At 42.7% G+C, this 11,988-nt stretch overlaps 2 protein-coding genes across 3 annotated transcripts; both read right to left on the reverse strand.

The window, feature by feature from the left end:
* Position 1: 1 nt before the first annotated feature.
* Positions 2-5,121, reverse strand: si:ch1073-416d2.3 (protein Z-dependent protease inhibitor). 2 transcript variants are annotated; one of them, XM_036541897.1, is made up of 5 exons: positions 4,974-5,055; positions 2,726-3,345; positions 2,096-2,369; positions 1,391-1,538; positions 2-726 (listed from the first exon to the last, which is right to left on the reverse strand). In XM_036541897.1, exons 2-5 carry the CDS (start codon positions 3,312-3,314, stop codon positions 535-537), a joined length of 1,203 nt encoding a protein of 400 aa, XP_036397790.1. In that variant the 5' UTR covers positions 3,315-3,345; positions 4,974-5,055; the 3' UTR covers positions 2-534. The 2 variants fall into 2 exon arrangements, with proteins under 2 accessions (XP_036397790.1, XP_036397789.1); XM_036541896.1 differs by lacking the exon at positions 4,974-5,055 and adding an exon at positions 5,069-5,121 and having other exon boundaries at positions 3-726.
* Positions 5,122-5,948: 827 nt separating this feature from the next.
* On the reverse strand, positions 5,949-11,574 carry atxn3 (ataxin 3). Its single transcript, XM_036542114.1, has 11 exons — positions 11,508-11,574; positions 10,760-10,924; positions 10,505-10,549; positions 9,730-9,815; positions 9,462-9,528; positions 9,172-9,259; positions 8,635-8,785; positions 8,078-8,241; positions 7,759-7,909; positions 7,596-7,675; positions 5,949-7,297 (listed from the first exon to the last, which is right to left on the reverse strand). Exons 1-11 carry the CDS (start codon positions 11,529-11,531, stop codon positions 7,251-7,253), a joined length of 1,068 nt encoding a protein of 355 aa, XP_036398007.1. The 5' UTR covers positions 11,532-11,574; the 3' UTR covers positions 5,949-7,250.
* Between the last annotated feature and the right edge of the window lie 414 nt (positions 11,575-11,988).

The raw sequence follows: 11,988 nt of genomic DNA on the forward strand, positions 1-11,988 counted from the left end.
TTTTTTTGTAATATAGCATGTGTTGCAAATTTTCAATTGTTTTTTTTCTTGTTTTGATTTGCAGCTCACTGAAGATGTAGTAGATATTTTTTATGAACATTCTGGTTGAAAATTTCACCTCCCCCTGAACTCTCTGACCCCATCAATAAAAATGTGCCTGGTGTGTCAGCACCTGAGTATCTCTTGCCAACATTGAGCATCTTATTAGTGAGACCTGTGTTGAATATTTGTCATGTTTTAATGGACATTGATTAAACATACTCCTTTTTTACAGCCCTTGACTTTGAATGCCCTTTTAATGAATCTGAAGGTTTTCTTAGTGTAACCCTTACTATAGTGATCTCTTTGCATTTCTTTGACAGTGAGCTGGTAAAACACATGGTTTAAACACATGTTTTTGTAAATCAAGCAAGATTGCAGGTGGGCTTTTGTCCAGTAGTAACTCATGCAAAAGCAGGCAGTGTGCGCAGATGGGGCTATGGGCGAATGGGGATTTTCCACAGGAACTTGTTCTGTCGCAGAGAGGAAGTGCAGCTACATCTTGGTGGGGTCGATGACCCTCCCCATGAACAGGAGGCTGTTGGTGGTCTCCTGGTAGATGAAGAAGAAGAAGGGTCGGTTGATGATGAACCTGGTGGGCAGCGAGTACCCGGTGATGCCCGTTACCGTGGCTGCGGCGGCCGTGGTGCCCTTCTCGTCCACCTCGATCACGGCTTTGTGCAGCACCTAAAACCGTGGCGATGTTAATGCACACACTGAAAGCACCGTGTCATCGGCTCTCCTGCCGAACAAAAAGTCTGCCGTCAGGGATAGGCACAGATCACGTTTCCCAATCATCATCCATGCCCCCCGCTCCACCCCATAATTCCTCTAATGCGCCGCACTCAGTTAATGAGCGTCTTTGTCCTACTGGACAGGGATTATGTGCTTAAGCTTGGAGCTCTACCTGTTAATGATCTGCAGCTTTTTCCCTTACTTGCCTTTTCTACCTCTTTCAACTAGTTTATGCCTTCAGTGATTTCAGGTAAATAAGCAGATCGTGTTCAGTTAAGGTAAACCAAAGAATTGGCAGTATGTGTTCACACATGTTCACCCTGAGATCCTATCTACTATGCACAATGAGGTTCTTGACCACAACTGTTTCTGAGACTCCTCAGCCAGAATGAAATTGCAGTAAGCTTTTTAAAAGGGTGAGGCACTTTGATCCTTCCCGTGACGGGTTTAGACAGGACTTGTCTGCCTGAGCTGTGTAATGTAACCACAGGAAGACACCCAATCCGCTTTGTGAGGAGAGACGATGAAATGACTGAAGTATTTCAATTCAACACCTTGTGGACCCTCTGCTTAAGTACGTGAGCGGTGATGGCAGTGCCAGGACGAGGGTACTGACCTCAGACACCTTCAGGTCTTGCTCTGTGCTCAGGCCGGAGAGATTAGCCATGTTATTGAAGACCCTGGCAATGCCCAAGTGTGGGAGGATCTTGTGCATGGGGTAGGACTGTTCCATCTTAAACTTGGGCATCTGCACCTCCAGTTTGCTGGGGAAGAGAGTAGGAAAATGTCTAGACCAGTAATGACTCATCAGCTCGAAATGGGGGAGGCAGAAATCTTTCCTTTAAACCGTCCATCAATCTCACCCTGTTTTTAGTTTTTTCTTACATGCCGGTTAGCTGAATATCATAAAGAAAAAGAATGGGGCTACAAGATACAGTACGATTGAGAGAAAGGGAGCTGCTGGCTGGTATAGATTTATATAGCTCAAGAATTGCTTGATCAATCAAGCAAAACAAAAGAAACTGGCTGACAAAAACAGTAAATTTAATAGTACAATTTCTGCCGCTTCTATTACCAGATCACAAGTTCTAACTGAGTCAGACAGTTGTGAGAAGGAACCTGCAGTATAAAGCCTGGTGACTCATTATATCCTGGTTTAGTTTGACTGTGATTTTAAGTTTAGCATGGACGGGTAGCGTCACTATGGTTAACTGGCTGAATCTGGACTATGTCTAAAGTGGCACTGATCTTATGTATGTGGCTAGTCGTATTTGGCAGACAGGATTCAGTAAGATATGTGTGCTGGTAATGAGATATTTACGTGAGTTTCAGCTGATTGACCCAACCAAGGAAGCGCTTTGCATTGATCTCATCATCAATGGTGGTGTAGTCCACGTCTTTGTTGGGCAGAAGGATGAGCATAGCCGCATCCCCATGGTATGGAAGCCGTAGAACCCTCGCATTCAGAAAGTCGTCACTGCCCTGGTAGTACTTATCCTCTCGGAACATCATTGGCACCTGGACAATATTGTATTTGTCCACGTAGAAACGATCATCCTCTGTGTTACTGGGGTTGAAGGGGAGCTCCCATTTTCCTAAGAATTGTAAAAAGTTCATATTGTTCATATTTGAAAATGTTTGATGAACTTGACCAAACTAATTAATTTATTCATGTTTAGCATTCTCCTTTTCACAAATTTGAGTGAAAATAGAAATTTATCACATATATTAGAAGAATCCATTTATTATCAATGATTTTTTGCTCGACACTACTTTTTCGGAGTGTTTATTGCTGTCTTTAAACAGTAATAAATGTGTCTGTATTTAAACAAAATGTATATGTGTATTTATACTATATAAGATTAAAAATTGAATATATAATGGTAGCTTTCTTCAGTAAGACAATCCTGTCTCCCTTCACGCCAGAACTCGTGTGATTTGAGTCTCTAACCTTGAAAGAAGATTGTGTTGATGAGCATCAGCTGAGTCATGGGGTCGATGTCGCTGACCACCTCCGTTACCTTGTCTCCTGTCCTGCTCTTAATATACTCGTTGATGGTGGTCTTGCTGGCCTGCTGGTTGGTGAAGTCCACGTTGAACGCTTCTGCCTTGAAGAACGTCTTGGCCTGCTCGCTGAAGGTCTTCTCCACCTGGAACGTGCGGTGGACGAAGAGGCCAGTGGCCTGGTTGAGCTGCAGCTCCCCGCCCTGGGTGTAGTTCTCGCGCAGCTGCTGGAAGAGCTCGGGGATGAGCTCCGGCTGGCCGTCCCGCTCCAGGCGGGCCAGGTTGAGCCCCCGTATGATCTCTGCGCGCGTGGTCCCCCGGGCGCCTGTGGAGAGCATGGCGAGGGAGGTGGACATGCACAGGGGCGAGAAGAAGATGTTGTTGTCGTGGTGGCTGGAGATCCTGCGGTACAGGTTCATAGCAAAGTCTATGTTTTCGGTGGTCAGCTCTGTGACGTTGGGCTTTAGCTCCTGGGCCTGCCTGACGGGAATGAGGAACAAGGCCCATGCCAGGGCAAAGAGGATTCCCATCTTCATTTGTCCTTTTGTCTGTTCTTCTTTGTCTACCCTGCAAAGACAGAAGCCATATATGTACTGGATCCCTCATTTTCTACTGATAATTAAAACATTTAAATATTGTTAAAATATTTATATGTCCAGTAGTTAAGGTGAGTATAAGGGTGTTTTCTTGTTCCAATGACCATGTTACCAAAGAAAAATATCACCATCTAGGGAAACCTTCCATTCAAGTTGCAGTGGCAAATGATACAGGGTGGGAAAAATACTTCATATACATACAACATAGATTATAATATAAATTACAATTGCACTGTATTAAACTATATATTTGAAGGCATTAACCAATTAGGCAAAAATCAAAAACTTGGAATGTTTTCCTTCTTGAATTTTAGAACAGGATAACAGAAGGATTTGTGCCTCACTCCTCACTGAAGATTGTATTTAGTTTTTTCCTGTCAAGGCGCACATTACTGCGGCCCAAAATTTATTTTCTGCTGCACAATAACTCCTTTATTCACACAACAATATCACTTAAATTATAAGTGCTTAGGTTGCCTAGTCATTGTTGATATTATATCCTGTAGCCATGTGCCATTTGTATCTGCCTGACAAATTGTATGTGTTATGAAAGACTTTAGGCAAGTGAAAAAGATTTAACACACCTTTTAATTTAAACAAAGACAACTGCAAGAAGCAATACACTGTATGGAGACTAAAAGAGGTGCTAAAAGACATATTTCTGGACACAGAGAAAAACTACATGTAGTATTAAATGCTTTCTGATATACTGAGCAAATTTCCAAATAACTCATCAGATTAGTACTATTCCCATTCCCATGGAGCCTGTCTTAATTCGTTCATTTTGGTGAATAATTAACATATTTTGAACTGTTTTCAATTGCGCTGAAACACAATGTAACTTTTCTTAGCTGTCATGTCCATTAATTCAGCATTTACCATTAGGATAGAATACTATGGTCGCAACTTTTCCTTTTAAGTTCCTTGTTTCATGCTTTCTCATTCTCATCAGTTAGGGTGCTCTTAATGGTACACGACACCTCAATGAATTAGAGAAGTTGTTTCTGTTACATCTGTTACCTTAACAGAGGACATACTCTACGCTAAGCTCCCTTAAGCACACAGCCATTGTCATGACCAGGTGGAAAGAATAGGAGATATTCCACTTCAGGAGAGGTGGCTAATGTTTGGTGGTATATAGGTCTACAGATGTCAGCGTAGCAGCACTCGCGTTAAGGACACTCTCAGCTTCCAGCTCATCTTCAGCTCTGACAGTGCTGTTACTGGCCTGGCTCGAGCTAGCGCAGATATTTCACAGCATTTCTCCTCTCACCAGACACTCCACATTCTCAGGTTTAAATGTCAAAGATGACGCTCAAGTAACCCTTCGGCCCGCATGGCAGGTCTTAAAAAAGTTGCCTCACCAGCCTGACACAAAGATGAGAAATCCCCTGATGGATTCCAGCAAATGATTTATCCACCTCTCGACATCCATCTCAGAGTAAAAGCCCCCAAGGGCACATTTTGAGTCATATTTTATAACATCCTAGAAATTAAATCGCAAAGGCTACTAGCTCTCCAGGTATCCACACTGAGGTCAAACACCGAGCGCAATTGTTGCATCGCAAGAGTATTAGTTATATTTCTAATTTAAGGCACCTTTCAGAGTTTCAGAATGCTGAGATGATAATAAAGAACCCTGAAATATAGAAATTCCAAAAGAAAAACGTTTATTGCTCCTCTTCTCTACCTACCTTTCTGTTTGGAGAAGGGATCTTGACTAATAAAGATGTCCACTCACTGTTTGGGGAGACAAAGTGCAAGTGTGCCTTCAGGGTTATCTATTAACTCTATGGTGCTCAGGCCTATAAGAACCCACAGCGGTCAATTTGCTATTAAACCAAAATTATGTGCTCAACGCCAATTTATGTGATCAAGTACAATTGAAATTAAATTGCTTCATACTATTTATCCTGCTTTAAGGTTACTGAATTACATTATCACTATGATTATCAACATTTATAATCAACAAGATTGACTAGATTTGAATGGCTTTGGAATCTATCTGAATATCACATTCTCTTGTAAGAAACAATTAGCTCCATTTAAATTGTACCACCAAATGGATTTTGCATGATTACACTTAAGTCTCATAACATGTTTCAATGATATGAAGTTCAGTGCTTCTGCTGCCAGAAATTTAGTGTTCTGGGTTTTAATTTTTATGAGGGTGGAAACAGGAACGTGAGTATACCTCTGTATGAACTATATTATGAATCTGTATGTTTCTCCGATGTGTTGTGTTCAATGGAGTGAATGGGTCCTAACATGGACCACGTCGGTCCATGCTGTAGTAGGAAACAGCTCTCATGGGATCATAGCATTAAAGAGGAACATAAACTTAAAGACAAAGGGGAAAATGGCAGCGCTATATAGTTACCCATGGGACGAAGAGAAGCCCTAGCTCTGTTTCACATATTAACATTGCAAGGATGGGAAGATTCAACTTTGTGATGAATAGTGACACAATGAATTAGAGCAATGCTGCATCTGCTCTCCTATGGTTTGGGATTCATGACGCATTTTACCAGAAAGCAGTTGCCAATAAATAACACAGAAGCCTGCAGATGGGGGAAACGGTTATTTTATTCATTGAAAGAAAAGTTTCAGCTGCAGAGATGTAGCATTTAGTCACATGGTGATGTAGAATACGACATAAAAAAAAAACATATCATTGAATATCTCACACAATGTTAAGAAATCTGACAAAGTAAAACCCTTAAGCCCTTGTGTGTGCTGACTCAAATATGGTCCCTGTAATGAAAGCCCCATGGGATCCATTTTAACTGAAAAACAGAAAGGAAGAAAGAACGGAATTAACTTGGACCCTCAACTAAAAGCTCCCACCATATGTGCACATCTCAAGTTCTGCTGGGACATTTTAAACTATGGCCATATTTCTGTATGTACCATTTAAACAAGGGATACGTTTTAAGTTGGCACCTCTTGCAACAATTGTTTACTTGCAAATTGAATGTAAACACACAATATTTGTAAACACACTGTTTCATTATTGTACTTAAATACAGATGCTAAAACGTGGTGTTCTTCCACTCTTTTAGAGGGGTTAATACAGCACATAATGTAAGTTTTCAGGGCAGTAAATGAACTGTGTACAATTCAAAAGCAGGATGGTAGCGAGCTTTAATGCTTTCAATGTAAAGACACTCTCTCTCTCATAATAAAGGCTACTTCAAATTAGACCTGACTCTGTGTTGAGGGGCTGTTGTTTTAATGCCAAACCTGTATTCCCAGACTTCTGGAAACCAAGTTCACCCTTGACGAATTTCGTAACTCGTAAGTCAGCCCCGTTGGGGGTGGTTACCTCACAGATGATGGGGCAAAGGAAGGCAAGGGGTTTATGCTTAAAACGTCACCCCGACCCCCTTAGTGGTCCCGTGATGCAGGGGCTGGTGGCATGCCTTGGGAGCCTCACTACACCCCTCTCTCTCTGAACACCATCCTCACCCCTGTGCCATCTACCCCCCTTACACGCGCCTGTCTGCCGTTCCATGCGAGTCCCCCCACCCCCTGAGAGAATGACAATTAAATAAATACAAATAAATAGAAATTGAAGGCGCTGTGGTAGAAGGCCACCGCAGACTTGGAACAACTAACAGAATCCTATCCTTCCTCCCCCACACCAGAGTTTCAAATTTATCATATTATATTACTGTTATTTATTTTTAATGTTTTTTTTTTCTCTTGGATACAGCCTGAAAGCGACGCTGGGCCCCGGTCAGCTGTCTGTCCATTCGCACGCAGAGTGGGGGGGGGGAGGGGGAGAGGCTGGCCCTGACGGAGTGGCAGGTCAGCGTGGGGACGGGCTTGTCAGAGAGTAGTCGATCTTGGGCTTCTGCTGGCCTGGCCTGCTCCTCACTGGCTGCGCTTGGTCTCTGAGTCCTGCTTGCTGCTGCCCTCTCCTGAAGCAAGCACAGCAGAAAGATAAAAGCCTCACTCTCAAACCTGCATCTCTTCCATTCACCCTCCCGGCAACTGAGCAGTCATATCTGTGTGCTTAGTTTATAACTTTGGCCTTGATATCACGGTGGTTGCAGCTTATTATGATTGGAAAGAGGTAGCGTGCACACTAATACATTAAGGCCTCCAAAGACACACTGCGTTTAAAGACATGGATGAAGATAAGATACTATTAATGTCTGATGTTAATACTGATGTGTGGACATTTCCATCAGCATATTGCATGATTCTGTGACATACCTGTGCCACCTGCCAGCGCTCCAGTGTTTTTGCTATCCTGTTGTTGCGGTGTAGTGGCTGGTGCTTGCTGTTGGGACTGCCTGAAAGGACAACAGGGGGTTTTGTCATCAGTGCAACTGCTTTAGCCAGTGCAGTGTGTGGATGAGAATTTCGCCGCGCCCACCTGTCAAAGTAGGCCTGCCTTCTCTTTCGGAGCTCCTCAGCAGTGAGCTTCTCATTCTGTGTGCCTGCTGGTGTCTGGGTGGACCCCACTGTTTGGGTGACACCCTCCTCTCTGGCATCAGGCTCTGGGGGCTTACTGCTGCCCGCTGCCCCTGAGGTAGAAAGACAGGGACCAATCAGGGATTACAAAAATGATTATTTTCCTATCACACAGTAATGCCATTCTCTGCTTGAAGACATGGGTCAGCTAAGGGAAGTTAGCTGCTCCTTCTCTGCCATGTTCCTGACCCACAGACAGAGGGAGCCAGTGCGTCCCGTACCGAGCATGCTCAGCTGGATGGCCCTGCGCAGGTCGGCCTCTTCATCCTCCACCTCCATGTCCTGTCGGCTCAGAGCAAGGGCCTTCCTCAGCTCCTCCTCGTCCTCCTCAACCATGCCCTCCTCCAGGCCCTGCCCCACCTCTAACATCCGCTGCACTGACATACTGTCACCACAGAAAAACAAAAGGGAGAGCAGGGAATGGGAGGGCGGTGGGTGACAGCTGCCTTCAGTAATATACACTGCTCTGTCAGCTCTTTCCTTGAAAACATGCAGTTTTATAAGTGTTAATCTCCTCTTCATGACTGCACTTTTTTCATCTCTGTACAATCTTAAATATCAATTTTCCCATTAATCACACAGAAAGAGTAAATACAGACACAGTTTGTGATGTTTAAACTTTTTGTGGAGTAAAAAAAAAAAAAAAACAAAAACAAATGAAATCTTGGTACATAACAGGATAATAAATGGACTGGAAGCTGCGGTGCCACCTGCACATTGGAGAGGTGAACGTTTCTAGCCAGTGTCACCCTTATTGCTGCACGGCCCCCTCTCCTACCCCCTGTCCCCCGGTGCCTGTCCGCTGCTGGACTGGGCCGCGTCCTCCCCGATCAGCTTCGGCCGCTGCCGCTGCTCCACCCTCATGATCCGCAGGATCTGCTCCGCCTCGCAGTCCGGCAGGTTCCCTCGGATCACGAATATGGAGTACCCTGTGGGAGGCACCGCGTTACACTAGCCCTCCTGCCGACTCGCCCGCCTTGTTCACTTCATTCACTGCGTTTCCCAAGCAGCAAGGTATTTCACAGCAAATACCGCCCAGGATCAATAATGCAAAGGATGTTTCAAACAACCATCACAAAACGGTGCCAAATACTTTTACTAGTTATTTGTATTATTAGCTGTATTAGATATTATATACTAATCATGAACATTATATTCTTTACAAAGACACACCTAATCTAAGAGTACATTTTGACTTAACTGACTTCCTGTGCTTAAAAGAAAAACAGGAGCAATGTGTTCCAGTTGTATGTGCTTTGCTTGCTTAAGGTGGTGGGAGCTGACATGCATATTTTTGAAGTATGTCATTATTTACCTTCTTGCTGTAACTGTGCTAGAAAAAGAGCCAGATATGTGTCTGAAATCAGCTCTGGACCCGTCAACAAGGAGTTCAGATTAAACCACTGTGAAAATAAAAGACAAAAAAAAGGTTACGTTGAATGAAAATTCGTTTACTTTACAACATCAAATATTAGAGCCTACGGCGACTCTAAATCATTAAGTTACCAAAGACTGTGGATAGTGCCGAGCTGTAAATGGCAAACATCTCAGTCATGTGAGCGCTCTCTACCATGGTCTCCCTCTTTCTCACATTCAGTAATTTACCTGTTGTCCTAGTTTCCGCACTGTAAACCAGTGCTCCTTGTAGTTGCATATAAACGCCTTCTCGTGTCTGCAGCAAATAAAAGACAAAAAAATTATTTCTGCAAACCAGCGTTCAGCGTGAGGCTTCCACATGTCCCACCTAAAGATAAATCTGTGCACAGGGAATGCCTGGAACCCAAAGCAGAATTTATGTTACAGTCAAAGACTAAATGCTACTGGGTCCCTGCATACCCCTGTGACATGGTATCCAGCAGCTGTATGTGCTTACATTGGGTCAATCATCAATCTCTGATACTCTGGGCTGTTGAAGAGGACCAGCTCCAAGCCCCACACCCTTAAAGCGTTACTGATGACCTGTAACAAGAGTCAGAACACAAATGACAAGAGTCAAGAGTCACAATGCATGGTGTAGGAATGCAGGAAAGAAACCTGATGACAGTTTAGCAGAGTTTTCTCACTGCAGAAAAGTTTATATATATATATATATATATATATATATATATATATATATATACACACACACACACACATTATATATACACACAGATATATATATCTCAGATCTTAAAACAGAAAAGTAAGATATAAGTTATAAGTAATAAGAGATTCCAAAAAACAAAAAAAAGAGGAAAGTCACATTTATTCACACCCCAGTAATATGTGTTTTGCAAATTACTGTCTGGCATAGACTGCAGTTACAAGTTATTTCCAGGCAGGATTGAATTGTACTTTTTGACCCCGTATCCTGAAGATGCCAGTTTGTTCTTGAGGTCTCCAGGTATGGCCTTGCAGACCACATCTCATAACTCATGAAGGATACACTTGTGTCCTCTCCACTGCACCACTGGCTTTACAATTCTTAATGACAGATCAGATTTTTGTGAATTGTTCATTTGCTCTGCTCAATGTTATCAAATATAGGACTTGTTTTTTTAAGCAGGAAAAAAAATATTCCAGCACACACATTTTATACCATATTCTGTTTACAAGGTATGAATAAATTTGAAGTGGACTGTGAATAATGATTTGGTCATGTTACTCACTTGAATGGAGAAAAACCCACTGTCATCCATGTTTCCAGAGGGTTGCTGTTTGAAATGCAAAAACAGATCAGTCCATCACTCAACAGATTAACAAAATGTAGTAAAAGATGCAAAAATAAAACATGTTTTTTTAATAACAACGGTACATTTAACTAAGTGCCAGTCAAAGGGATCAGGAACCTTTCGCGAATATTGACATCGATATCCTATCTAGCTACTCAGGTATAAAAAACAAAATGCCGTATATTGCCTTACCTGTAGGAAGGTTCTATACTCCTCGCTAGTTACACCTCCCTCCGCCATCCTCATCCTCTCCTCTTCGTCCAACTGTTGTGCAATAGAGGACAGCTCCACAGGAGAGAAGTACTCGCCCTGAAGCAGGTTATTCAGACAGTGCTGGGCACACAGGGAGCCCTCTTGCTGTAAATCATTCACATTTATTTCAGCAACGTTATTAGTCTACTAGTCTATCTATCGTTACTTAGATTGGTCCTATTAGTTTGACCTAATAGCAAGATAGACAACAAAGGTAGAGACGGAAACATGCTGCTCGTTAAATATAATCGTGAAAACTGAACTAGTGCACCATTCTAGCTAACTTACTAAAGTGCAGTTGTCTATCTAGACAAATTACCTAGTCAGCACCTAGGCTATCTTCTTGTTGTGGTCAACTACCCAGCAAGCTAGCTAGCTAACTGGCAAACAATGACAGCCACAACAACAAAGCCATTCCTAAAACTTTCTCAGATCTGAAGTTACTGGGTTGCCACAAAATGAGTGAATGCTGCAAGTTTCACTAGACAGACTAGCAAGCTAGCTTGCGAATTAGCTGCTTTTCATTGGGAACGCATTTTCCCATATTTTTCAGATGTTAACTTACAGTGGTTACATTAGCGAACAAACTAACATCATGTTGATTGCTTGTTAAATATAAATGTTGCTAGCTGACCATACATGTTCATATGTAAAAGTTAAATCAGAGGAAATAATTAAAGAGGCTTACTTTCTCATGAAAGATAGACTCCATATTTGATTCGTCGGTGCGACGTCATTACTTTGAACTTTGACCCCAATAGGGTCAAGTCAGCCTATCAGCTCGCGCTCCTCATGTGACAGGGCTGTCCCCCGGTGATGCATAAATGAAGAATAGGGAATACTTCAGTAGTCGGACTGCGTCGCGTTGTTGCTGCTCTCCAGTCGGCTTCAAAAACATAAACTACAACTGAGTCGTTTCATAAATAATAAAAAAAAAAATCTCAAACAGATTCAAGGTCGGCTTCAGGTGCTATCATTTATCTACACATATTTGTCAACGCCTCTTCGGAGATGGCCAAAGAAGTGGGGTTCCTTGCGCTTCGGAACCGGTCTATACACTGTGCTGAAAGCATCGAGACACTGCGATTTTATTGCAATCAAAGCAATAAATCGCTTCTATTGAGGAATTTCAGACAATCTCAATTTTGGCTCAACGTCGCGGTCAATCT

Source organism: Megalops cyprinoides, chromosome 12 (genome assembly GCF_013368585.1).
Source record: "Megalops cyprinoides isolate fMegCyp1 chromosome 12, fMegCyp1.pri, whole genome shotgun sequence".
Lineage (NCBI taxonomy): Eukaryota > Metazoa > Chordata > Actinopteri > Elopiformes > Megalopidae > Megalops > Megalops cyprinoides.

Excerpts from the sequence above, each read along its gene's own strand:
- si:ch1073-416d2.3 (XM_036541897.1), bottom strand. The coding sequence starts at position 3,314 with ATGAAGATGGGAATCCTCTTTGCCCTGGCATGGGCCTTGTTCCTCATT. Across the intron at positions 2,370-2,725 it reads CAACACAATCTTCTTTCAAG|GAAAATGGGAGCTCCCCTTC; the intron begins GTTAGAGACTCA and ends TACAATTCTTAG. Across the intron at positions 1,539-2,095 it reads GTCAATCAGCTGAAACTCAC|CAAACTGGAGGTGCAGATGC; the intron begins GTAAATATCTCA and ends TCTCTTCCCCAG.
- atxn3 (XM_036542114.1), bottom strand. The coding sequence starts at position 11,531 with ATGGAGTCTATCTTTCATGAGAAA. Across the intron at positions 10,925-11,507 it reads AGTCTATCTTTCATGAGAAA|CAAGAGGGCTCCCTGTGTGC; the intron begins GTAAGCCTCTTT and ends AATGATTTACAG. Across the intron at positions 10,550-10,759 it reads AGTATAGAACCTTCCTACAG|CAACCCTCTGGAAACATGGA; the intron begins GTAAGGCAATAT and ends CATTTCAAACAG.